Here is a 26,390-nt window from a genome sequence, read left to right on the forward strand (position 1 = left end):
CACCACACTCTTCTTTGAAGACATGCTTTATATATGGAGATAGTGCTAAGCCACTGAATTAATTACAGTGTCTGTATCTGTACAGGAAGGTAAGCAGCAGCAGCTTTTCAGTTTAATAGGAGGGATACTAGATCTGAATGACCACTTAAATGAGAACTACTTGGGACAAGACCATGCCTCGGATCACTTTTCTGGCACGCGGGCCCCCGGACCTTGGCTGAAGATACGTGCTGCCTACTTCTCCCCTGGGGTAGGGACTGCTCAGAGCTTGGCTGGGATTGTCACCGCGGCAGGCAACACAGCATGATGCTGTGTGTGCGTGCGAGGGTGCACGTGTGCAGCGTGTTCACCGCTTGTGTCAGCTGAAGAAGGGAGCTGAACCTCGCAAGACGCATCTGTGACAGGATGGGTTTGCACACCCACTGCTTGCCCAGGATGGCTTGGAGGCACGATTACTTCTTTCTCTGAAGGTTTCAGGGTCTTCTGTGCTCACAGGGTATCTGCCAATAGGTATTCTTACAACATTAATTAGAATTTATTTTTAAATGGTTCTGTTTATTTAAAGATCTTACGGATCCAAAGGATCTTTAAATAGATCCTCAGTGAATCCAATGATTTCAATGACTCCATTTTTAAATGGTTCAAATTAATTTTTAAGTGCTTGTCAGCTGAAATTTTAATTTTCAAAATTGATTAACACTTATTTATAATTCAGTGTAACATAGTTGTGAAGTTTTTCCTTCATGGATGGATGTGTGACCTTTGCAAATTTAAATTGGCTTTTACTGTGTCTCTGCATGTGTGAGATTAACTATTCTTAAAGAGGGTTCTCAACTCTGCTCCCATAAACCTAATACAGGACTCAAGGCATCAGTTTAAATCACGGATAAGAAAACGAACATTCTCTGACAGCTGTGTTTCAAAGATTTAGGGTGGTAAAGAAAAACTGAAATTCAAATGACTGCTCAGGGTCTTCTCTGTCATTGGGTCGGGTCATTTCTAAAGCACTGCTGTCATGTAACTTCTAGGAGGCTTCAAGACTGCCAGCTGATACTCATTATGTCTATAGATACAAATACAGCTAGAACTGCAATAGCAATCTGCTGTTCATATTATTGGAGCTACTGCCTCACTAAGATTCATATATATTTGTTGAAAAAGAATCCCGAATGGTGTAACTCCCACTGACAGCCATTACCACTTTATTATTTTCTAAGCTTTTCTTATAATAATCATTATAAAAATTGATCTGCACAAATAGCCTGACATTTCTCCCTGTACATCACTTCATCAGGTTTATTTTCCTTGATCACTCCTATGAACTGTTCAAAACCAGCATGCACATGCATAAGCAATTTCCATTATATTATATGTTAGCACAGAGAAACTCTCATTTTCAGTCACCTTACCAGGTACGGTTAATTCAGTAAAATGGCAATGATGAAGCCATCCAGAAATGAAAAGAACAAAGCAAGCAGATTCAAATATCCCTGCTGCATCTCTGCTGCAAGGACTCAGTCAAGTAGATAGAAACTCAAGAGAGATGGATAGACTAGATTTGGACAGAAAATTCCCTCTGAAGTGGTAAAAAAAATATCTATCTGGACAACAAGGCCATTAAACAGGTAAAAGATTCTCCTTGCTTATTCCACTGTGATTATAATCATGATCATAATCAAGAAGAAATGAAAGGAAAATGACATTGCTTGAAAACTGCTTGAATTACAAAAGATACATAGAACTACAGTAGTTGGAAGTTGTGTATTTTCCTACGGGCATTTAGACAAACTTTAGACAATATTGCCATTAAAAGTTTTCATCCCTGTCAGAGAAATGAATATTTTATCACAGAAAGATTGAAATTGTGCCTAATGAGATAGTGAAGAGATTGGGGAATTTCCTCAAGTGCTGATTAACAATTTCATGTAAGAAAAAAACAACCCAAACCCAAACAACAGATGGTACAGAATTGTTTTTCTGATACAAGTCATTCAAGTGAAGAACAAAATAATTTTGCCTTTTTTTAATCTTGAGAAACTGGAACTTGTCAGTCTTGGTAGTTACTTGGTTTTTAAATCAAATAAAACGCCTTTTGCATATTCAACACACCCTTTGCTTATTGAAATTAGTAAACAGTGGAAACTACTCTTAGCACTATTCACTCAAACATCCAGCTATTTTTTGAGTACTGTTGCCAAAGGAATATAAAGTATCTTCTTGCAAACCCAAACTTTTTATTAACTTTAATAACTGAAAATAATTGCCCCACATAAAAAAAATTATAAAAAGGAACATTGGCAGCTTACATCAATTATATGAAAATAAACTAAATCTAACCATAAAAATTCTTGTACACTTTATACTAATATCTTCTGGACTTAATAAAAAGTGCATAGCAATGAAGTTAATACTGTGATTTTCCCCAGGCTTTAAAAAGAGGTGAGGGTCTTGGCACCTTTGAAAGAGAGCTACAAAGTCCTACTGACAATACATACTGTTCATGTTTCATTCTTCTGAAATAAGAAACATGTTACTGGTGTTATCATAATGCCAAGAGAATTTTCTTGAGGATTAAGACAAAAAGAGCTCCATATTTTATTTTGTAGTACACAAGAAATACAGAAAAGATTAAATTCAAGTCAGGAAGATATTACTGCTAATGGGATTTTTGTTTTATTTTGAAAGACGTGTGTTACAGAATTGTTCATTCCCAGAGGAAGAATATGAAATGAACACAATGTTATTCAACAAAAACAAGCTTGTAACGTGTAAGATTACTAGAACTGCACTGTACAATCTGGGTCTTAAAATGGATGGTGCTCTTTGGCAAATAGAAGAGATTTCGAATACTATTTAGCATCAGGGATGAAACCCTTTGTAAGATTAATATGAATGTTCGTGTTGCGTAACATGACAGACAGGAAAAGGTTCTCAATATGAAAGTGGCTAGCTGTAAATCCTTTGATAGACAGTATAATTATCCAAATAGACATAAACTAAGAAATGAGTTGTGCAATTCTTACGGCAATTAACTACCTCTTTGGAAGGAAGAAACAAAACTTTCTGAAAATCTGTTGCTCAAAATTCTCTTTAATTTTGCCAAAGGCTGTCTGACTCACTAGCACACTTGACCGGAACGCAGGAAGCTTGAACTCAATTTCTTAAGGCTGGTCTGTTCAGGGCCAGGGTGCACCCTGTCCCCCTGTGGGCCAACAGAAAACCTGCGTCAGGAGACTAGAAGAACAGTCAGTAAGCACAACCCTGACATCATACCCTACAGATGACAGCAGTCAGTGGTTCGCAAAGGGCAGTCTTTTAATTTTTATTAATAATTAAGCAGGATTGCAGGGGGTGGGGTAGGGGGGGAAGAAGAAACAAGCTCTGGAAGCATCTATGAGATGTTTGGGCCTGCCTTCTCCCTTGCTTGTACAGCTCCTAGAAGAACAAGATGCTGTTTCTCGCTGCTAGTTTATGTGTTAGCAGTGCAGAAGGAGTAACAGAATCAGGCTCCTGGGAATCACCAAACAGCAAGAATCTCTATGGCAGGAAGTTTTTGCAACTTACTTCCCCGCTTCTGGACTACCACTGTTTCCTCCCGGCAACCTGCACACTCGAGGAAGTGTTAGGGTTGTGTGTGGATTTTGAAAGCTCTTTGAGAGCTTAAGTAGACGTGACCCTCGGAAGACTCTCTGGCTTTATCTAGAACCAACAAAACAGAGCCAAAGGCTTGAGCACTGCCACATACTGTCATATGGCTAACTGGATGCCAGGTATGCTTTTAGCTCAGGCCAGCTTGCATTATTTGACACAATCTTGGCAGTTTGGGGTGAACACAGGGCAGAGACCATTCCCAGTAGGTGATGTGAATGCAGCCACACTGTTTTTTCCACCTGTGAGGGAAGAGACTTCAGCGGTACAGAAGAGTTCTGTGCCATGCCAGCTGGTCTCTTATTTCACAGTATAGATAGAGTCTTTTGCCTTCACTAATTATGTTATCATGACTTATAGCTATCACTTCTCTTTGGTCTGATTTTTTTTCTGACTTCTCTTTGGTCTGATTTTTTTTCTTATTTTCTCACCAAGTCACAGAGAAACAGGCCCCTGAGGGAACCTGAGCATGTGTGTGCACATGAAACACATCCTTAGTTACCTGCTGAACGTTTTGGAAGGCGGGGAGAGGGACGGACGGGACGGGACACGGACACCACACGACATGACAGATTTTGATTTGGCAGAATCACAAAGTAGAACAACTTTTCAATCACAGAACATCATAAGAGCTACTCAGCAAGTGATCTTAAAACATTTATACTATCACAGTATAATTAAACTATCCTACTTCTGTCTTGTATACTGTGTCAGCTACAGTACCACTCCTACAGTCCTGCATGAATTGCTTATTCACACAGTCCTGCTGGGGACCATAGATTCTTATCCTAAATGGACAACTACCTTTTTAAATTTTTATTCTCCTTCCTGTTCTTCCCAGTGCTCTGTTAAGTCTCTTGGCTTCTAGGCATTAATAATCACTGGTAATTTACTAAAATCTCCCAATATGGAAATAAACTATTTGCAATAGTTCAACTTGCTGCACCCCCAAAAAAATTGTAGTTGAGCATTTTGGACTTTAAAATTGTTTTGCAGCTTATTTTGTCAGTTTCATCTCACTGCAGCACTGGGAACAAGACAAAGACACAGTGAAAGAAAAGATCCAGTCTCCCTCTTGTAAACCAGCTCAATAACGTCAATCACATTTTGCAAATCAGAGCTCTTTAGAACTGAAAAATAACCAACCAAAAAATCAACTTACCTCCAGTATATGAGAATACCCACAAGAATCACTAGACAGATAAAAGTCAGGGCTGATACGACCACAAGTGGTATAACTGTCTTCTTCTCTGATTCCAGACTCTCAGCTAGACCAATACGAGACTCATGGCTAATATTACTTGCCTCTGCAGTCAGAGAAAATTGAAACAGTCCATGTTTAAATTCTGAGAAACGCACAGTACAGTGAATGTGTCTTACAATGAGCCTACTTAATACCACTTACCTCTATTTTTTACTATGTACTGCAGAAAGTGCATACATTTGCAAACCAGCTTACAGAAAATAAGCAGATAGAGGGTAAAGCAAAGTGTTCAAGCTTATGTGACTCAGCCTTCCAGCAGTGGAGACTTCTCTTTGTAAGAACAGCAAATTGTTAAAATATAGGAGAAGAAAGTATTTTATTTTCATCTGTTTATTAGCTGAAAGCCAACTGAGTTAAGGAATCTGAATATATAATACTGGAACATGTAAAGAATATTTTGATATTAAACTGTCACTTATAAAAAGCAGATCACTTCTCTGGCTAATAGATTAACAGGAAAATTTTCTGACAATAGTCAGATCACTTCTCTGGCTAATAGATTAACAGGAAAATTTTCTGACAATAGTCTCTACCTGCTTGCTGTACCACAATTAAGCCTTCTGTAATACATTGCCCATTCTGTAACTCGCCTTACAGGCACACCCTGCTTCCTTTGAATCCAATTGCAGTACTTCCTACCCCAACTATACTGGAGCTAGAATTAAATTTCCTACTTCTATCTTTACAGGTGATCAAACTAAGGTATTGTCTAGATTTTACATTCCTGTCAGCCTTGTAATGCTGGGTGGCAAAAATATTTGTATATAGGAATCTGTATGAAGATTAAACCAATGTATTTTATAATTTCAATAAATAAGGGAACACAATGGTGGATGAGACCAATCCTGTGTTTTTAACATCATACCTCAAGAAGTAAATACTTTAAAATTTTGATTTTGAAAAAAGATGACTGATTCTTTTCAAACTGTGCAATCTACTGTGATCTGTGACCATTCTATGAGTTAAAACACAGAAATAAGCACTTTTGCACTTGTTAGAACTAAACTCCTAGATTTTTTAAGACTGTTCTCTGCTTTTGTGGAACAGACCTAATTCAATTAATGCTCTGTATGGGAGCAAAATTTTGCTGTCTAGAAATCAGCTGCACTCCATTGGGATTTCAAGGGACCAATTCTACACTGAATAAAAAACTTCCAGACAAAAGGGAGGAGAGAATGGAGTTGGATCGGGGGCAGGGAGGGGGAAGACAACAAGTCACATGTTCTAAATAGGATGTCAAAAATCAAAACCAGCTTCACACAGTACAGACTTTCAGGCAGTTCTCTGCTTGCTTCCATTTTCTTTTTGTTTAGGGGCTTTCAGGGCTTTACATGCAAAAAGGTCTAGGCTCTGATCTTGCAGCCATCTTCTTGGTTTCAGTTCAAAGTAACACCCAAATCAATCACTACTCTTTAAATCCTGTAGTTCAGTGGGAAAAATGATTGCACGTACAAGTTGCTTCTGCAAATCTGTCCCTGAGTTTCTGGTGAGTAGGCTAAAATCAGTATTTCCTATTGTTTTCAGAAGAAACTATATGTATGCATGAGAGATCAGGATATGACCCCTTTGGAGAATTCATACTTGCTGATCCAACTCTGGACTAATACACAGCATAAGCCCCAGTCTTATCTGTGGGATGACAGGGTTCTTTCAAACTGCATGACCAAATCCGATTAGGATTCCTTCTACAGGGAATGAAAAGTGGTTTCTTGCCCAATTGGCCATGAATCCAGTGATGGTGGCTGAACAGACAGTCTCATCTATAGTAGTTTTATTTGCTCCCTAATAATTGATGACTTTGGATCCTTTGCATAGTTCTTTATATTAGTTTTCTTACATTTTTTTAAGTTGAAAAGTTTAGGTAGCCATAGAGGTCTTATGGAGAAAGCCCTAGTTCAAAACAGGCATAAACATGCATCAATAAGTACAAAGACTGCGTAAAAATTAAATGACTTTTTTTCTGTAATGGTCACAAGAAGAAGATATTTTATCCATTTCTGGTGAATTCACTGCAATGTGTAAATAAGTTCTCAGCTGAGTGTTTCTTTTTTGTTTTGTGTTTTTTTGTTTCATTTCTTTACAATTGAATTAAGCATAGATGTCTTTGATTTACAGGAGACTGTGTTAGACATGCTCACATTGAATTTTCTGTTTATTAAAAGACAGTATTTGGCATCATTTATTGGAAAAAATAATGTACATGAAATGATACTGTATAGTGTCTTTCAATAATATCTAGAAGACAAACTCTTGAATCTGTTGTACTCCTCCTCCACTAATGTATAATCCTTTTTGAGTTACTATCAGTAACAATTCAAATGACACCCATAATGCAAACTATAAATCCTTTAAGGTAACCCATTCACATTAGTAACATAGGTTTTACAATACTGACATTCTTTTTGCTGTATTTTAAGGAAATGTTATGCACATTACACAATGTGGTAACTACTTACCTACTGAACTAATTCACTTATTGATTCAGTTTTATAACTTCTACCTTGCTAGGACTCCTACTAATTTCAGTGTGCTTTCTGCGTTCTTTCAATTTTTATTTTCTGTTTTTCACATTCTACTAGCCCCAGCTACACAGGAGTGTCAGTTTAGTACCTTTTCGTATTAGTATTCTCTTGCTGATGAGTAACATGACCTCATGTGATTTAACTCTGTATTTATAGGACTGGGCTAAAAATTTCCCATGCTTTGCGGATTTCACTCCTTAGTGGGTTTAGTTGAATGATACTGCCCTCTGCAGATACTGTGAGTACTTAATGGAAGTTCCATTTATTTTCTAGAACACCAATTTAACCTTGTTAGTTTGAGTTTGGTTTTTTTCAAACATCGTAGATGGTTTCTGACTTTACTCTTTGAGTTTCAATAATGTAACAAGAGGCAATGCAAATTACGTGTCTGAATGCTTCAGGTTTACACAATGCAATTTTAAATACAACGGAAACACTTTATCAGGTTTTTACCTATGTGAGGTTCAGTTCTGCCTTTTGACCTTATCCTTGGAACCACAGATCACAAATACTCTTGCTGACTTTAAGAGGGCTAAATAGGAAAAGAGCACTAAATATAAACAGGTACAGGAGAATCTGGCTCTAAGTATTTTGGAAACACGCAAATCTGGCACAAAAAGTCTGCATTTCATTGAAAGCTGAAGGTGGCATACCAAGTAAGAATGAAAATGAATGTTTTTGTGAGTTAAGATGAATCAGAATCAAACTGAAGCATCTTATTCCTTGCTCAATACATCTTAGAAAATACAAAACAAAAAAATGAGGAAATGTGCTCCTGTAAGTTAAACCCCAGAATCTCAAAGGTATGTTTCCTCTGGCAGAGGCATGGTTCCCTCTGGTGTATTTCCATAAGGGCAGCACTTGTACAGAGAACTTACATCCCTCTTAAACCTTTAATGGTAAAATTAAACAATTAACATTCAAACAAATGCTAGTTTTAGACTGTGTGCCACCCAAATTCTGCTGACAGATTGCGTCTATCCAAAAGCACAGTATGAATCTTCTTACTGAAGTGTATTTCAGGTGCAGTTTTAAGTAGCCAGAAGTAGCATTCACAAGATAGCCAGCTCAGCATGCACCCCCTGCTCCCCAATGCTTCCTTAATCACACTCACTGGCACGGTTATGTTCTCCTTTTATTATATGTAGATAAACCTTCTAATTCCCTATGGCACAAAAGTATCCCCTCACAGCTTTCCATGGTATTCATTAGACTTATCCATAACTAACCTGCCTCAGAGATGTTGAATACTGATGAGTGATCGCTAGTAACAGATGAGGCTGATGACTGTGATGATCCCGGAGTTAATTCTGAATTACCTGCTTCAACTGCCCCTTCAGCGTCTCTCTCATTAAGGTCAGGAAAACTGAAATCTGTTGAAGTTTCATTATCATTAAGGCTATCTGAGGTACCTTGGCCAGAACCACTTTCTTCATCACTTGTAAAAACAGCCCAAGACTTAGACTCTGATGTGTTTTGCAACGGGACACTAGCAGTCTGAATGTGATTCTCCAAAACTGTCGGGTCGTTGTGCTTCTCGGGTATCACACTCGCTGTCAGAGTCGGTTTGGATGTATAATTATGTCTGTCCATGGCATGGTTTATCTGACCGTCTGACGCAGCAGTTGAAATTTTCTCTTCTTCTTCAGGTTTCTCAGAATGTGAGCTTATAATTAGGTTACTCTGATCCTTGTTATTGTTTACCTTTGTATTTTGTTCCTCTACTATCATATCCTGAGCTTCTCTATGGGAAGTGCATGAGATACAGTTACTTACAGGGAAGCCATCGTCATATTCATCGTAGTCATCCTCAACTACAGAAGGCCACAAATCGGTACTGGACATGATACTGGGAGACAACCCAGAGGATTCTCTAGAAGGAACCAGCAACCTACTCAAAGTTACAGGGATTGCACTTTTGGGAGAAACAGCCATAACAGAAATATGTACATTTGGTAAAGGAAGAGTGTGATGAATGGACACGTCAGAATCAGAAACAACTGCAGGCATATGAACAGCATCAAAACCAAGTGTAGAACTTGAAGAGACACTGGCAGCCTCACTTCTTTCAAAAACACTTGAAGAGATATGGCTGTCTGCAGGAGTAGCTACATGTGGTAACGTATCACCTGTTAGGAAGGGAGTTGTTACGGCATTTGCTGCTTGGGGGGGAAAGGCATTTGTATTTTCTAAACTGGTCAGCTGGAATGAAACATCGCTACTGTGCAATGAAGGCATAACCTGCTGAACATCTTCACTGTTAAACAAACTGGGTGAAACATACTCCTCACTTGCATAAGAAACAGATATACCTTGAAGTGACGCTGTGGGCTTACTAAAAGTGTTTGACAACATATCAGCAACAGAAGGTGCAGATGTAGAATGCAGCATGGTTTCAGTTGTAGCAGAACCTGGTGCCATTTGATGCAATATTTGGTCAAATGTAGAACTATCTTTATGAACCCTGGAGCTTTCAGCCAATACTGGATCACTAGGCACAACTGCAGCTGTGTTAAGCAGAGTGCCATCGCCAGAAGATTGGAAGGAGGACTGCAGTAATGCTTCATTATTTAATGTAGCCGAGGTCTCATAAAAGTACGGCTGAGTCGAGGATAACATTTTGCTATAAGCAGGGGCAGAGAGAGCTTGATCTGAGCTTGCACTAAGCATAGGTTTAAGCAAAGTGTCATCAAAGGCTGGAGTTGTAACATGCAAAGGCTGAACGGAAACGTGATTTTCTGTAAGTCTACTAATATCATGATCAAATATCTTAGTAGTGGGAAAAGCAAGAGAGACTGGAAGGATTCCCTTTGTGCTAGAAACAGGAAGTGGGCTTTCTTGCAGAGACGTATTCTGCTTAATTACATCATTATTAGAAACAGATGTAGAAAGTTCAGGTATCACTTTACTTTCAGCATTGGAAGCCATTTCACTTAAAGAAGAGGAAATTTGCAGTTCTCTCTCATCTCCACATACAACATCACCTTTTTGAAGCATCTTATTAACATCACTAAACCCAGATGATTCATAGGTAATTTCATCTACGGAATCAGAGGAAGAAATGTTAAGTACCATCAAAGTATCTGTATCAGGCAAAAGGGACTCACTACCAGAGTATGCTTCAGACCAATCCATATCACTAGATAGAGAGCGTGTAGGCTGCAGCAAGGTATCAGCTTCTGATATTACATAAGAAGGTTTATGTACCAGTACATTGTTATAGGTGCTAAATAAAGGATCTTGACGAAATACGTCAACAGAATCATGCACAAATTCTGCAGAGTCATAGGAAACAGTAAAGCTTTGGAGGGAGCCCACATTACCAGACAAAGCATAAGGAAGTTCAGACATTGTAGATAGTACATGCATATTTAAATCACTGCTGGATGGTTCAGGTTGAGAAAATATGTGAGTTCTATTATGACCAAATATCAGTGTCTCTGAAGCAGCATGAGTAGTCTGATGTGACACCACATCAGCATATTGAGCAAGGCTTGGCTGTATTAATGTATCACCCTCTGCCAATGTCAAAGAAGCATGCAGGGACACCTTATCACTGGCAACAGCTGGAGCAGCACTTTGTGGAAACGTTTGAGAAACTGTATACAAACGGTGAAACATTTTACTACTGGAGAAAGCAGAGGAAAATGTAAGCAAAGGTACATCATCATAGGAAGACAGGGTGGGTTCAAATGACACATCAACACTGGGAAATACAGGTGTAGCATGCAAGGTCACATCACTATCTGATGTAGCAGGGGTAGAGTCGAGCATCTGAGAGTCAAACAATAAAGGGGTGACTAGAGGAAACACTTCACTACTGTAGGAAGGTTGAAGAGGTATCTCACCATTATAGACTGGTTGAGTTGTCTGAGAGAGTACCTCACTGGCAGCAGAAGCAGAACCATATTCTCCAGAGCTTGAAGAGATAGAGTGAGGTGATAATTCAGCAGAGGAGAAAGCAAAGGTAGAATAATGTGGCAACTCTAAATCCGCATCTGAAGTGTCTTGTGAAACCACTGGACTGCTGGAATAGGACACTGTAGCTGGCTTTAATCCCTCTACATAAGCATCAGTGTAACTGGTCTGAGACAATTGCCTGCTATCCGCTGTATCAACAGATCGAGTTGTCAGATCTGTAGCGTCACGAAACCATACGTTTCCATCAGTGGAGGAAGTATGCTTTGGAGGCTCATCAGAGCTTGAGGGTGCTACACTTTCTGAAACATACTTAATGGAGCCTTGGGAAAGAACATCATGCACGTTTATATCTGGGCTTCCTGATGGAAGGGTGTCTTCTTGGGAGGTCTCCTCTGTAACCAGCTGTGCTGAAGAAGTAGTAAGAACCGAACTCCAAAAGTCATCAGATTCCTGATGAGGTTTAAAAGGAGACAGTAAGAAACCTTCATCACTATGGCCTGTAGTGGTTATTCTTGTTGGTTCAGTGCCCGAAGAAAGGTATATGTATTCTTCTTCTACGCCTTTGGTGGAGTCAATGAGTCGAGGCGGAATTCCAGTAGTTGTTTGGGGTTCCATAAAAGATTCTTCCTCTTCTTCAGAAATTTCACCAACAGGTGGAGATGTAGGGTAATAAACTGCTTTGAAAACATCCTTACCATGCAATTCTTCTTCTCTTGTTAAGTATATATTTGTTTTAGTTTCATAGGGTTTTGTCCCCATTCTTTCTTGACTGTAGCTCGATGTAGTCACCTGGAAATCTTTCCTCATTTGGTTTGCACTGTCAATGCTAGGAATCACTGCAGTTTCTTCATCGACCTCTGTTTCCTTTTCATCAACTTCATCCTTTGAAAAAATATCATAGCCGAAGACAATTAAAAATGTTTATAGACACTGTACACAAATGAAAACCAAAACTGCGATAATACATTTTCCTGGCTTAATAAAAACAAAAGAGAGGCAAAACAATACAACACTTGAGAAGGCTGTTGGTCTTAAAGCAAAATATTTAGCTGCAAGAACAGATATCCTCTTCTCTCTTGAAAATACTACTTATTTGTAATACAAACAAAAAAAATCCTGTGTCACAACTTGTTAAATATTGTTACTTTTACTCTGTTTGAGAGACAAAACCCACTCACTCACACTATTTTTCTACTTTATTAAAAAAGCTCTACCTCTTTCCTAATAAAATGCAATCATATATGCAGTACCCATTGATGAAAAAATGGTTTTGCTATCAGAATGTCTTAAGAGTCTGTACTAATAGTCTGATGTTGACTGAATTGTCACAGTAATTTGTAAATTACACAAAAAATTACACAAAAAAAAAATACACAGAATTTGTAAAATATATTTATGACTTGTCCCTAAATCTGCTGAATCTTCAGTTTCTGGAAAAGCAGGTTTCAGGATGGTCAGCATTACTGTAACAGTTTCACAGCTGTTGTGAGTGATACCATCTAGTCCCTGCTATGGCCCTTTGCTGAACATGAACAATGATACTGGGTGAAAAATCTGTGTTAAGAGTTTTCACTTTTACAGACAGATCCAAAAAGAAAAAAAATACAATGAATGCAATCAGGATTTAGGCAGTCCTTGAGGATCTAATGTCAAATCTTGTCATCCCCTCTCCAACTTTCCCTGCCCCAAATCAAAAAATGTAATGTGAAAGCATCCAGCCTGCTCATCAGGCATTTTTGTTTTGACCTAGACACAGCAGTGCCTGCAGCTCTGTGCTGTGCCCCCATCTAGAACTGCACCAGAACCAAACCTGTCTGAGCACAGCTCTGCAAACTAGGTTGAGTGGCATCTTCATTTCTGAAGGGACTTGATTCGGTAGGCACACATAGGGCTATCACACAAGAGACACCAGCAGGACAGAGCCTCTCACAAAGTACAGCTGCAACTCCTTTTTCTTTCAAAGATCTGGCTTGGTGATGTGGTGGCAATACCCACCTGTTTTTATTCAAAAGCATAATGTTGAGAGAAAACGTCCAGAAGATAGGAGACTGGGACACAGTTATCAGCCTAAGAAATCCTCAGTTTCCACTCTATTTTAGGCTGAGTAGATCTCCCACTCCTGCACTGAAGTGAACAGGGCACAGCAGAGAGAAGAATGTAAAATCAACAGCCTTTGAAAGAAAGTGCCCAAGATGAAACACTGCTGAATAAACTATTAGATAGGGTACTCTGCTAACCGGAGTGGTTAGCTTTTATCCAGTCTCACCAGAGTGAGGGCTTTAACCACTGGACTAGAGACATGCGTCACACTGCAGTCCCTCCTTTGCACCAGGAACCTCCCTCTGGTGCACTCCCACAATGTAGGGTACCTCAGACATGACTCTCAGGTTTGGATTTCATTCCAAGGGCTAAATACCTAAAATGCCAGGACAGCAACACCTAGACTGTGTGTCGTCAAACCCGGACTGGACTGGACAGGCCCTTATTTCTGAAAATCTACTCTCTGTAGGGCAATGCCTACACTTTTAAACTTTCTTGGTTCAAGTAAAAATCAGGTGACATTCACTGGCACTCAGTTACTGTCCTGACAGACACAATATAATAATCTAGACATGCAGCTTACAGCGACAGAGAAGTGACTCTATATTGGTTACTCAGTGTCCACAAGTACAAGGGAGTGTAGACAGGTAAGCACAGACTATCTAACTAACAAGGACTTGCCACTTAGTGAGAATATTGTGGTCAGAGATCGAAACCGTAAAATAAAAATTCTGAGGGACTACTTGATACAAATGTAGGTCTTACTGAAGGAACTGTCCATGTTGTCAAACAGGTATTAGAGACTGTAAAAACTTCACTATGGTATGTTCAGCTCTCTCCTTGCTGGGACACCAGAAACATGGTTACCAAATAGGACGTCTGCAGAGGTTATCATAAAAACATCCAAAACTGTGTTATATTGTTAAGTCTTAACTTGAGTACAAGAAGTAAATGACCCGTGAAGAATTTTGGAATAACTGTTAAATTGAACCGATAGCACACTGGTAGCAGACGCACACGAATGTCACTCTTCAGCACAACTGCCTTCTTCCCTTACTTTAGTTTACTACATGCTAAGACCACCATAAGCAAGCCCAAGTCAGATTTGTCTTTAAACAAACTGAAAAGCCTAACGCTGGGTGACGGCTTTGATTCTGCTAAATGAACAATTCTGTCAGACTTCACTCAGAGGTGACAGGAACTTGATGCCCCATTTTCAAAAATATTTAGACACATCCTGTGATATCTCTTACTTCTCCATGTATCTCCCGCCCCAGAGAACTAAATAGTGAGGCATCTCTAGAGTTATCTAGGGAGAAATATAGCTGAAAGAGAAGGCTGTATATGCACATACATAATACATTCAGTTGGTGACATAATTTTGTAAATCTTTACAGAATATCAACTCAATTTAGTTGAAATCTATGTATTTGAAATACTCTCTGAAAAATAAATGAATGCTATACCTCATATTCTTCAGTTTCATTCAGTTCAGGAATGAGGTCAGCCTCTATAAAACAAAAATACACACCATATCATCCAACATTTTAAACTCACAGAATTATTAATTCTGCAAGGACTCAATTGATTAGTTAATATGTTTATTGAGACCCAGTCTAGGACATCTTATAGGATTGTATTTAGAGAAGTGGCCGACCAGCTGGGTTGAGAACTAGCTCTAAGGGTAGCAATGCGTATCTGGACAGGACACATTCAGCCACAAGTCTTGCCGGGCTCTTATTTGATACTGCAGCATGTGTTAAATTTGCACTGAGGAGCCACATCCCGGCCAGGGACAACCAAGTTTATGAGGATGTTTTCTATGAGTACATACAATTCAATACAAAAATCATGATAGAGAAAAAAGGTAAGTCTGGGAATCAACCATTTATCTACATTTAATCTGAAAGCTCCAAAGATACTCTTGTAAAATGATCTGTTCTACAATTTTCATAACAGCGAATTCCTCATTTGCGCACCCAGGCTTGGAGTTAGGTACCAACGCAACAGCCATGCCATCGCATCCAGCATGCAGCAGGCTGCCTGCCTCTGTCAGGGCAGACCAAAGAGACCTACCCTTCTTGGAGTCCAGTGCTTAAGGCCTTTTTCAAACTCCCACTCCACTTGATTTCGTGTAAGGACATGAACCCAGTTGTGCCACATCCCACAAAAAGTCCCTAGTAAACAGGTACTGGGTGCTCTGTGAAGAACTACTCTAAAGGCTTTTGAGGCCTCTGCACTTTTCCTAAATAAGTAACAGCTGAAACAGGATCAAGGAACGAATCTCCTACAGCCCAGGTGAAAATCCTTTCTTTAAGTTTAGAGGTAGTCTCTCAGCTTTGCTCTCTCTTTTTGCTCCAATCCAAATCCAGTATTATACTTCTGATGGTGGTCAGCAAGAGAGGCTTCGAAGCAGGTTGCAAGAAACCTACAGACCTCCGGTAGGAACTGCCATAGGTCTCCTGTGATGAAATCTAATACTCCCTCCACAGCGCTAATGCATCTCACTGCTCCTTTGGCCCTCAGAAATGTCCGTTTCCTTTCTGAATCTTTCTGAGGCTTTCTCCGAATCAATGTTCTAGTGCTGTCTGTACACCAGTGATAGCACGTATTCTGAGGTATATTTGCACAAAGCGAAAATGCCAGTCTCTCAGCCTGAGGAGCAATTCTAACAACAGCATCACACAAAGCTCCATGTCTGCATTTCCTCCACAATTCTCAAATGAAGTTTCCTCTATACACTGGTATAAAGATGCCATCTTTATACTTCTCATCTCTGCAAAGTCAGATGGACATTTATGACTTAATTTGTATTTTCTTTGGTCTGTCCATATCTACCTTTCAAAACAAATTCAGACATGTATTATATGCAACATACACTAGATAAAGTTTATCAAACTAACAAGTTCATACAGGGTTTTTTGTAGGTTATAGCATGGAAACAAATTTTGACTAAACAATGCTGCACAAAATCTTCATAAATTATTCTTTTGTTACAAACATTTAGAAAATACCAAGCACTGAATTAACCTTTCATTAACAAGATAGAGAAAAATTATCTTACCTTTGAGTCCTGGAAGCCTAGGAGGCTCCGGGGCAGGGAGGGGAGGGGAGCAGAGGGGAGGAAGGGGTGGGGGAGATAATGATATTCCCTGGCTTCTCAATGACATAAATCAAATATTTAGACAGTAGTTTGAAAGTCTTCCCACAGTAGACCCATACCATGTATTACATACTCAACTGACTTCTCTAAAAATGTTTTTAACACGGAGAAATTCTAACCATTCTTTCTGTGGTCACTATTCTTGAATTGAGCTTTAATCAGACTCAATCAGAAAAATAAAATGTGCTGATTGTGCTAGAGTATACAGTAGTGTATGTGGTCTCAAATTCCACCAGCAGAAAACTACAATTTCTTGCTGTTGTCTCCATGGAGAGGCATTAACATACATATCTATCTATCTATCTACCTGTCTATGTGTGTGAGTATATATATATATGAAAACTATATTAACAACACTAAATCTTCAGGCACTTCACAAACACTATTCAAATTTAGTTGGCCACAGAAAACGTATTTGTCAAAAGCATTAGAGACACACACTTACAGAAGTTCTGTTAATCCTGTTGCTGGTATTTTGACTTGATAGGAGATTACAGAAATCTGCTAACATCCCCCAAACAAGGAGAAGAACCACACCCTCCAAAAAACAACCCATTGATGTAGGTTGATGAACAAGCTTGTTTATTTTTTCTGGAACCACATATTAGTTATTCTATAGCTTACATTTTAAAATAAAATAATTAAATCATTAGTTAGAAAGTTTTGTAGAGGTCTTTTCATAGTCCATATTAATGACAGATGAAGAAATGAGAGAACAAAGACAAAAAAGGTAACTGTTTCCCTACATTTCTGTTCAATGCAAATCTTTAAAAAAATGTCTTAAAACAATCTGATTTGTTATTGTAGAACAACGTGAACAACATAAACTGTTTTCATTTCTGTACTGTCTTACGTAATAAATGGCATGGCAAGAACAAAAGTAAAGCTTGTTTCTTCTGATTAAATCAGTTTTCAGATTTCTACATTTATCAGTACAAAATTAGAAAAAAAGCATCCCCTAAATGAAACATTTAAGACATGCTTAGTGTTTTTTAGGACAAAAGTCACAAAGACAAATTACAAATTGCATAGTTAGTTCCTCACAAAGCATTGCTGACAGCATGAGCTGCCATGCAGGAGACAGTGTTTGAAAGCCATATCACAGCATGTTTTTTTTTATAAACACCAACTGAAGTCTACACAAAGGAAGATGAGAGGAGATATATATTCTTATTTTTCATTTCCTGTGTCAGCAAAAGCATGAAAGTAACACCGGCATTAACTACACAACAAACTACTTGCAGGACTTTCAGAGCTATACTGATGTTACCTAGAGAGTCAAAGCACACATTCAGATAGTTATTCAAAATCCAGTTCTAATAGCAAATGAAAAATTGGTAAAGAAAGCTTGGACTTTTATCAAAGCTGACTAAAACACTATGGTCATGATTCCCTTCATTTTCAGTGGACGTGGTGCAGCTACACATGTAGGGCATCCCATGACTTTTTCTAAAGGGTGACTAACTGGAAACACTTCTGATGTGCATACACACCGTATCACAAGATAAAAGACTGCCACTCTGCACAGTTTAGGAAAAGCCCAAAGAGCAGAGATCTCAACTACGATCATTTGGAAGGAAATGTCATCACAGAGTTCCTGAGGTTTCCATTAACTGAGGCAGAGAGCATCGCCTGAAAGAGGTCAGTCCTTCCTCTTACACAGCCCTGATGGGAACAAGGTGTAAACCTGGTCTGTGGATCACCTGGAACCCGCAGAGCTCTGACTAACCACATACTGGAGGCACTCAGGGAGGGTGGGAGAAGGCATGAGAAATGCTCTCTCTTGCAAGCATCTCAAAGGGAAAAGGCTAAAAAATTGGTCATGAGCTTTCTGAACACCACACTTGTGTTGCACAGTGTACTGAATCTTCCCCCATTAAAAGTGGCCACACCAAGGGCAGAATTCTTACTGGAAAAGGGCACATCTAATGCTTCTGCATGACTTATGCCTCATGTCAGCTCTTAACGTGAAGACTAACTGATCTGGAGGTGACTGCAGTGAATTTCACCTTAATTAACTGGCTTACTCAGTAATTCTTGAAAATGAAAGTTTTAGCTTATGCTTTATGTGAGTCAATTTTATTTCATGTCTTCATGGTGAAGATAACTTTTCTTTCATAAATTCACAAGCAGGAGCTCCAAGAAATCACCTTTTGCCTCAAGATCTATAAAGCAGATCACAAAACCAATTTGATGTTATAGTTGTAACCATCAAGTTGTTCTGAACAAATCTTGCTCATTATATATCTACATTCTCATATCTCTGTTGTTCAATATTTGCAATATTAAAATATTAAATATGAAAATAATTGCAATATTTGCAACAGTTAATAATGATGTAAATAATTAGTGAAAGTAAGTATGCAAATACTAGTATTAGAAATGAATGGAAGTTTTTTTCCTCCCTATTTTAAAATTGTATCCAGGATTAAGACAGCATCTATGAAACTTATTTATAGAGCAATGTACACCTACATGGGTAGGATTTTCCCCTGAAATTTCCTTATCCAGTGCTTTCAGATGTATCACTGTGGTAGTGTCAAAATAAAAGAACACAAAGTACATTTAATAACTTTGTGTCCATTTCAGATAGGAAGCATCCCAATGAAACAGTTTTTCTGAAACATGCAAAATTTTCATTTTGGTATTTAATTTTTATTTATAAAACTCTCCCTCTTTTAAATTTTATTTTAAAACTTAAAATATCCTTGAAACATTTCATTTGACCTGAAATAATCTTCTTCAATTTTGAAGCTTTTGGAAAACTACATGAAAAACCTTAGGTAGACCTGAAAGTATTAAAAATTTTCAAAACTTCCTGAAATTTGAAAAAAACCCTCAGGTGTTTGTACAGTTCTGATATGTAGATTATTTAACTCTCCTCTACAATACTTTATTTTAAAACAAGAAAACTCAGGATAAGAATATACTTATGTACATTAATTAGCTTTCACACAACGTTAAGGAAACATATTCAAATGCTGAAATGACAGAAAACACAAAAATACCATTTTCATAGTTATGTAACCTGTTCATATTTTGTATAGATATATCTTTGCATTGTTACGTCTCATAGGTATCCTTGCATTGTATTTTCTCATTTTTTTAACAGTAAGAAAAGTGTAAAAAAGCATAAGAATATCAGACCTTCACTCTGAAATGCTAAACATAACAATCTGATGGACCAAATTCTCTTGTCTGAGGATTCAAACCTCAGAGAAATTTCTGCTGATATACTGGAAGGTGAAAACGAGTTTTCCAGTATGTATTTCCAAACTATGGCCTTCACTCTTCCTTCTACTGAAATGAACGTAAAGCCACTGTTTTGCATGACTTCAGCAGAAATACAACAGGGATGCCGTAATCAGTGGCTGTACCTACACTGCTGGCCAGCTGCAGGCTGCCAAACGCCCCGTTGTCCCCTTACTGAGTTTGCTCCCCAGCAGCATTTGCTGGCACCACTGGTGCACGGCGCAGAGCTGCCGGCCGTGCTGGCTCCATGGTTACCCAGTTCCAGTGCTACTGTCTCCTTCCCTGCCTCCGCACTGACCTTTCCTTCCAAAGGGAGACACAGCACACAGCAGAGTGGTCTGCATCCCATCCTTACACCAGGGATACAACAGTAATAACAGGGCAGTTTATTCTATGGATATTACCTAGATTGGATTTTGTTTTGCAGTGTCTGTTTTCAGGGGTTTTAAAGCTGTGATGGCAGCACTGCACTGACTTGATTTGTTGAACTGTTGTTTACTAATGACAACACTACCCTGCTTATTTGTCATTCCATGTTGAAATGGATGTAGAGGTATGTAGATGAAGTGTCACCTGAGAAAATTCTTCAAACACAAAACCCGCAAGTTCAGGAAAGGGACTGGAGGAATATATTATCTAAGAGGTAGATAAAGGATAAACAGAAAAGTGAAACATCAGGCAGGATGTCAGAACTTCATTGTGGACTTCTTAGGAAACTGAAGTGAAATAGGAAAATTCTGATAGATAGTGGCATAAGACTCCAAAAATGCATTCTTCTTAATGTTAAGAATTAAAAAATTAATGTTTGAAAGACAAGTTAAACATGTATTGAAAATTTGTATGTATTATACCTGAAGCTCCACCCCCTCCTCCAGACAAAAAGGCACTATTATAACCCTATTACCATTATGAGTTCATAACTCAGGCAGTACGGGAATCATAATCTTTCTTGCTGTAAAGGAATGTGGTTCCCTTGAAATGAAGAACTGACCTGTTTTCCCAAGTACGTCACAGCATTGCTAAGGACTTTGCTGTAGCTAAACAGACTTAATGAAGTGTAAAACTGAACTTACAGACTTACTCCATAAATAAACAACAAGAATCCAGGCCCTTAGATAAAAAATGGTTGCTTGCATGATCAGAAAGCCTTTGTTTTTTTCCTATGACTAATTACAGGGGTCTTGATTTAAAACACAGCTCTTACTCACTTTGGTAAGAACTGGGTCTGATGCTAGAACTTCCACAGAATTTAAGGAATTATTAAAGGACAAGATCCAGCTTCATGCTATAGTTTCAAATTATTTCATGTTTACCAGCAGGCAGAAGAAGTAAATTTGGCTGTGAAATCAGTAAGATCTGTTTGTTAGGGCTTTTGATTTTTTGCAAGGCAGCATTAAGAAGCAAGGGAATTCCATCACCACAAGTTAAAATCAAACTCCAAGCAATCATAAGACATAAAATTTCAAAATCAATTGATATAGACTTGTAAGTCAAATATTGTGTTCGTATTAATTGTTTCCTTAATACTTTGGCTGTGTGGATTGATTTTGGGAGGATGCTTGAACCATAGAGAAATAATACCAAATATGGTTTTATTTCCCTATATTATATTGCTAAAAGATACACTTGTGAGATTTGAAATCAGGTAGGTGTTTTTCAGAATATTCAGTGTTAAAAAAAATTAACATGCAGCCTTTCATAGGTAATGTTGACAAGGAATAGAGAATTACATAATGTAAAATATCAGTAGCAAAGAACATGCTGAAGGTTAACTGCAGTGATTTTGAAATTTCTGTTTAGCATATTTTGATAGTTGTGCATTTTAACTGGTTTGCAAACAAACTACTTCTTCCAATGCAGATTTTCAGCTAAATGTGATCACTAAGCTCAAAAGACCACTTACCTGGGTCCTCTAAAGGCATATCAACAATGACTTGGTCACTGTATTTTCCGTATAGACCATTAGAGCAAACAGCAACTATCTGAAGAACATAACTTGTATTGGGCAGCAGATTATTTAGAATAGCCCCCTAAAAGAAAAACCATGTTTAATCATTTACTTGCAAATAAGTATCAAATATTTGGAAAAGTTATTTTTTCCATAACACATTTCTCATAAGAACTATAAAGCTAATTTCCTCTAGGATTCTAATGTATGCTTTTTATATTTTATTGTCCCAAATGTTTTTCAGTCGACTTAAAAAAATAAAGCTTGTCAATTTTTACATGGAGGATACCAAAGTATGTAATTATTTAATGCTGAACACTAGTTTAGGTAACATTATATCTGATAAGTTATGAGTCTTTAAAGAGGGTTAAAGGAACAGAACACATTAGTAAAATACCATGAAGCGGCTATCAGTAACTTAATATTTATAGCAGTGTAACTGTACTGAATCTTACTAGTCGCTTGTGTAGGTCATTCTTTCACATCAGTGAGCAATGAAGTACAGACCACTATTAACTGACTAAGGGTTTTATGGCTAAGGAGCACTAAGACTGACATAGTCATAAACTTTTGGGGATAGTATAGGCAAACCAGAACAGCAATCTGCAAAAGCTTTCTCTCTTCTGTTCAAGAGAGGTTTTTTTTTATATTTTTAAAAATTGTCTTTGTGGCTTCACGACCAAAAAAATGAAGTAAAGCTTCTGTGAGCTGCAGTCAAAGAATATGATTTTTTTTTATTGAATCAGCTCCCAGCTACTGTTTAATCCCTTAAGTTCATTAACAGAGCGTTTTGCCATCACCCCTTTGTATGAAACTTGAAGAGTTTACAGTTACCAAGTCCTGATACCCATCTGTCAGAAACTCATGCTTAGTCTGGTCTTCTCCATCCAACTGTTGATAAAAGACAGCAAATCTCTCAATTGTGGTGTCATATACAACCCGAGGTCGTTCCCATGTAACAAGAAGACTAGTATAATTCTTTGGATCAGATTGAACATTTTCAGGTTCTGAGCTGCAAACTGGAAGACACAAGAGAGGACACAATATGATATTTATTAAACAGTACGAATGACTACTAAGATCTTGAACCATCACCTGAGAAAATCAGTGCAAGTCTTTCATGTACCTCATTTCAAGCTTTTCACTAAAATCTGAGATGTCATGCACTATGAACAGAACCAGTATTTTAACACTAGATTTTCAAAAGCAAGTTGATTTGAGGATTGAGTCCTTTCTCTCCCCTTTTTTACACCATATTTTGTGAAATATTAATATCTAGATCCCAAGAAATAAAATATAAACCACAAAATATAATGACTCATATATATGTCCTGGGGATGAAAAATCTCTTATTACTCTGTCTTTACGGGTCTACCAGAGCAGCATTAGAAGAGCTGCATACTCTCTCACCAGCTAAAACAGACTGTAATCTATAGTAGGTTGGTTTTAAAAGTTAAAGGTAAAACTATCACACTTGAATTTCCTCTAAAGGATGTTTGAATCTTTTTATAGTACCTAAAGAAGAGACAAAAGGCAAACAGGGAGAGGCTAAGATATTATTAGGTTAGCAGGTAGTGATTTCATATTATTATATTTTAAAGCACCATCTCAACATCTGCTGAAGGTTTTAGCAGACCATTGCAGTCCTGGGCCCGGCTCATGCCCACCTTTGTGAGCCTGGAACCTGCACTCCAGAAGAAGCTTGGTCAGGCAGCTACTCTTGCATGTCTTCCAGCCTTTTCCCTCTAATACTCTTTTCATCTTACTCAAGTAAACTGCACGTTTTGATATTCATTAGATGTACAGATGTACTGATTTATCAATGTGCTAGAAATTTATTGAGACTCTGACACTTGCTTTTTAAATTGCCCTAGTACCTGTCTGTGGCTTGAAAATAATGTACAAGGTCAAAGGTAGATGAACCTGTATGAAAAAATTACATGAGCAGAAAATGTAGATTATTTAGCTGAAGCTCACTGAAAAACAGCCAGTAAAAGTTGTGCTACATGGAAAAACACAAGCAACATCAAATACAGTTGCATCATTCATGGCTGGTTTGGATACGGGCTGACACCCCATTCTCCTTCCTTGCTTTGATCATCCCCTCTGCCGGTGGGGGAACCATGTCTTCAGGCACAGCACTGAAGAACAGAGATGACTGTCAGAAGTGTTCACTAACTTCTGGTTCCCAACTTCAGAGCACAGCAACTAGATTTGTTCTGATGTCTCAGAATGAGGGCCAGGGGTTCCTGACATTTCCTGTTCTAAATCCCTCATCTTATCTCTTTGAAACTGCATGGTTTTTGAACTTTGGTTGAAATGCTCCTGCCCTAGCTTTTGGGAAGTTCCTTTCTCATGTACAGAATCTCCTTTCATGTACGCTTTCATACGTACTGAAAAGGCATATCATTCAGTCTATTGCTTCATTTATTACCTCATTTCTACTGCTTTATTTAATCTATTAAACTTGTCAAAATCACTGATGAGAGTACATGGTTTACTTTGACTCTTTCAACAATTTAATTAAAACTTACATACTAAAATTATTAGATGGATATATTTTACCCAAAAAATATTTAGCTTGGCTTTTGCACAAGTAATTAAATAATCATTCCCTATTTGGAATAAATGAGGAACCATATTTTTCAGATCTCAGAATCAGTTTAAAACGAAATTTGACTAACTAGCAGAAGCAAGCAAGAAAACCTATCTATCTATCTAATTAAGAAAACAAGTATAGATTCTTTGGAGTTTTCTTGAAGGAAGCAAACAACAGGATACTACAACGCTTTTGGTGGACACTACTGTATTTTTGAAAGAAAGGAAAAAAAATATTTCCATTAACTTCGTAGTTTGCCACTTGAACAGAGGAGGGCACTCAAACCCCACAAAAAATATTTTGAAAAACAGTTACTTCCGTTTTGTACGCAGGTGGTGGGCCGTTTTGAGCAGCTCTGGTCTGAGCTAGTCAATAGAAAATAAGCCGAGATTTTTTTTTTTTAATGTGTGTGCGTGTGTGTGTGTGTGTGTGTGTGTGTGTGTGAGCTAATAGTAGAGGTAGCATTAGTCTGTGTAATTTAGTTGAATCCTGAAGCTTGCCAGGCTTTGCTTCTGCTGTGCTTTATATCTGACCCACCATTTTATGCATTACACTGAATTCTTTTAATTGTTATAAAGGAAAGGCAAGTAATAAAAAAAATAAATCTCAAGTTGTGTACGTTTCTTTCCATTACTAAAACTTGTAATTCCACTCAATTTCCACCAGAGGGCAAAAGAAAATCATTAGGCCAGCAAAGACAATTCCCTTCTCAATTTTGAGCATTAAGGCAGATCAACAGAAACACCAATTTCATTTTTTTAAATTATTCTGCTCACTCTTCAGCTTTTTCTTTTGAAGGTGTTCAGAATAACTGTCCAAACGTTTTTTTCACAGTACAACTATCAAGCTTCTCCCTGTTCCAAACACTACAATCCTTTTTCCTCTCTCCCTCTTTTGTCTGTGAGTGAATTTGGCTCTGAAATCTCTGACTGTATTCAGACTAACTGAGTAGTATTATAAAAGTTTTATAGGTACAAGATTGGTGTCTCCAATATTACTTCTTTCAGTTTCATTTAGTTTTCTTTTCCAGATGGTTCTTTCAACTATTTTTTTTTCCAAGAAAAGAGTTGTCTTCCCTTTTGTTCTCTTCCTTTTGATGTGTGGTCCTGTTCTTCTCAGCAGTAATCAACATTATTCCTACATGACAATCATCTGCACATTATTTCACCTCAATTCTTTCCCAAGCTGGTGTCTCTTGCCCTTCTGATACCTCTTCATCAGTCATCTTGCCTGTGCCGTTTCCTTTCCTTACTTGCCAGCTTCAGTAACACAGAGGTATTTTGCTCCTTCCTTTTCCCAGTTTTCCTCTCCAGAGACCGGGAAAAGCAAGGAAATCACGTAACAATCTGCTCTGATACTAACCTTCAGGAAATCTGGGCAAAGACACTGCAAGAAAGGGAGTTCTTGAGTCTGTTACTAGTCAGAAGTCACAGGATTTCATCTGGATTACAGGTCTCAAGAAGCAAAATACTATTCACAGGAAGTCAGAGACCTATTCCAGCCCCTGCTGGGCTTGAATTCAGGTTTCTGCTTTTCCCAGGTAAGTACTGAGCCGCTGGTTTTGCATATTCTATCATATCATATGACAACGCACCTATCTTTGCTTATTCCTCTGTGGAATAAAATGCTATGTGTATAACTTAGAACTTTTAAACTTAAACTGAGTTGCATCATCAGGAAGCACCAGGGTACATTAACTAAACCATTGTCAAAAACTGTCTGGGCTTTGACAAGAAGACCATTATAAGCTGTACAGATTTAGCTTATTCACACACACACACACACACACACAAATTATTTAAGCTGGATTTAAGCTCCTCTGAACTTGATAGAGTTGGAATAAAACTAGGTGTATTTCTGAGGCAGTACTGGATAAGTTAGGGTTTTTTTTCCACATTTGTTGCTTTCTTTCTTCTACTTTTAATTAAATCTGGGTTTGAGATTTCTATCTTTTAAATCCAGAGCTTCAGCTGTGGAACCTGTGAAATCACTTCTCTTACGTTAAGATATTCAAGGGCTTTTCAGCTCCTTGG

At 38.1% G+C, this 26,390-nt stretch overlaps 1 protein-coding gene across 5 annotated transcripts in view; it reads right to left on the reverse strand.

Annotated features, from left to right (window-relative positions):
- The window catches only part of PTPRZ1 (protein tyrosine phosphatase receptor type Z1), a 144,804-nt gene that overhangs the window by 27,994 nt on the left and 90,420 nt on the right, over positions 1-26,390 (reverse strand). For 3 of the 5 annotated variants that reach the window (XM_037389957.1, XM_037389959.1, XM_037389958.1), the window contains exons 9-13: positions 22,593-22,777; positions 21,714-21,840; positions 14,862-14,905; positions 8,664-12,237; positions 4,811-4,955 (exon numbers count right to left, since the gene is read on the reverse strand). In XM_037389957.1, the coding sequence (XP_037245854.1) occupies positions 4,811-4,955; positions 8,664-12,237; positions 14,862-14,905; positions 21,714-21,840; positions 22,593-22,777 (4,075 nt within the window). The remainder of the gene's footprint in view (positions 1-4,810; positions 4,956-8,663; positions 12,238-14,861; positions 14,906-21,713; positions 21,841-22,592; positions 22,778-26,390) is intronic. The other 2 variants (XM_037389961.1, XM_037389960.1) reach the window with 1 other exon arrangement.

This window comes from Falco rusticolus, chromosome 5 (assembly GCF_015220075.1).
Source record: "Falco rusticolus isolate bFalRus1 chromosome 5, bFalRus1.pri, whole genome shotgun sequence".
Taxonomy (NCBI): domain Eukaryota; kingdom Metazoa; phylum Chordata; class Aves; order Falconiformes; family Falconidae; genus Falco; species Falco rusticolus.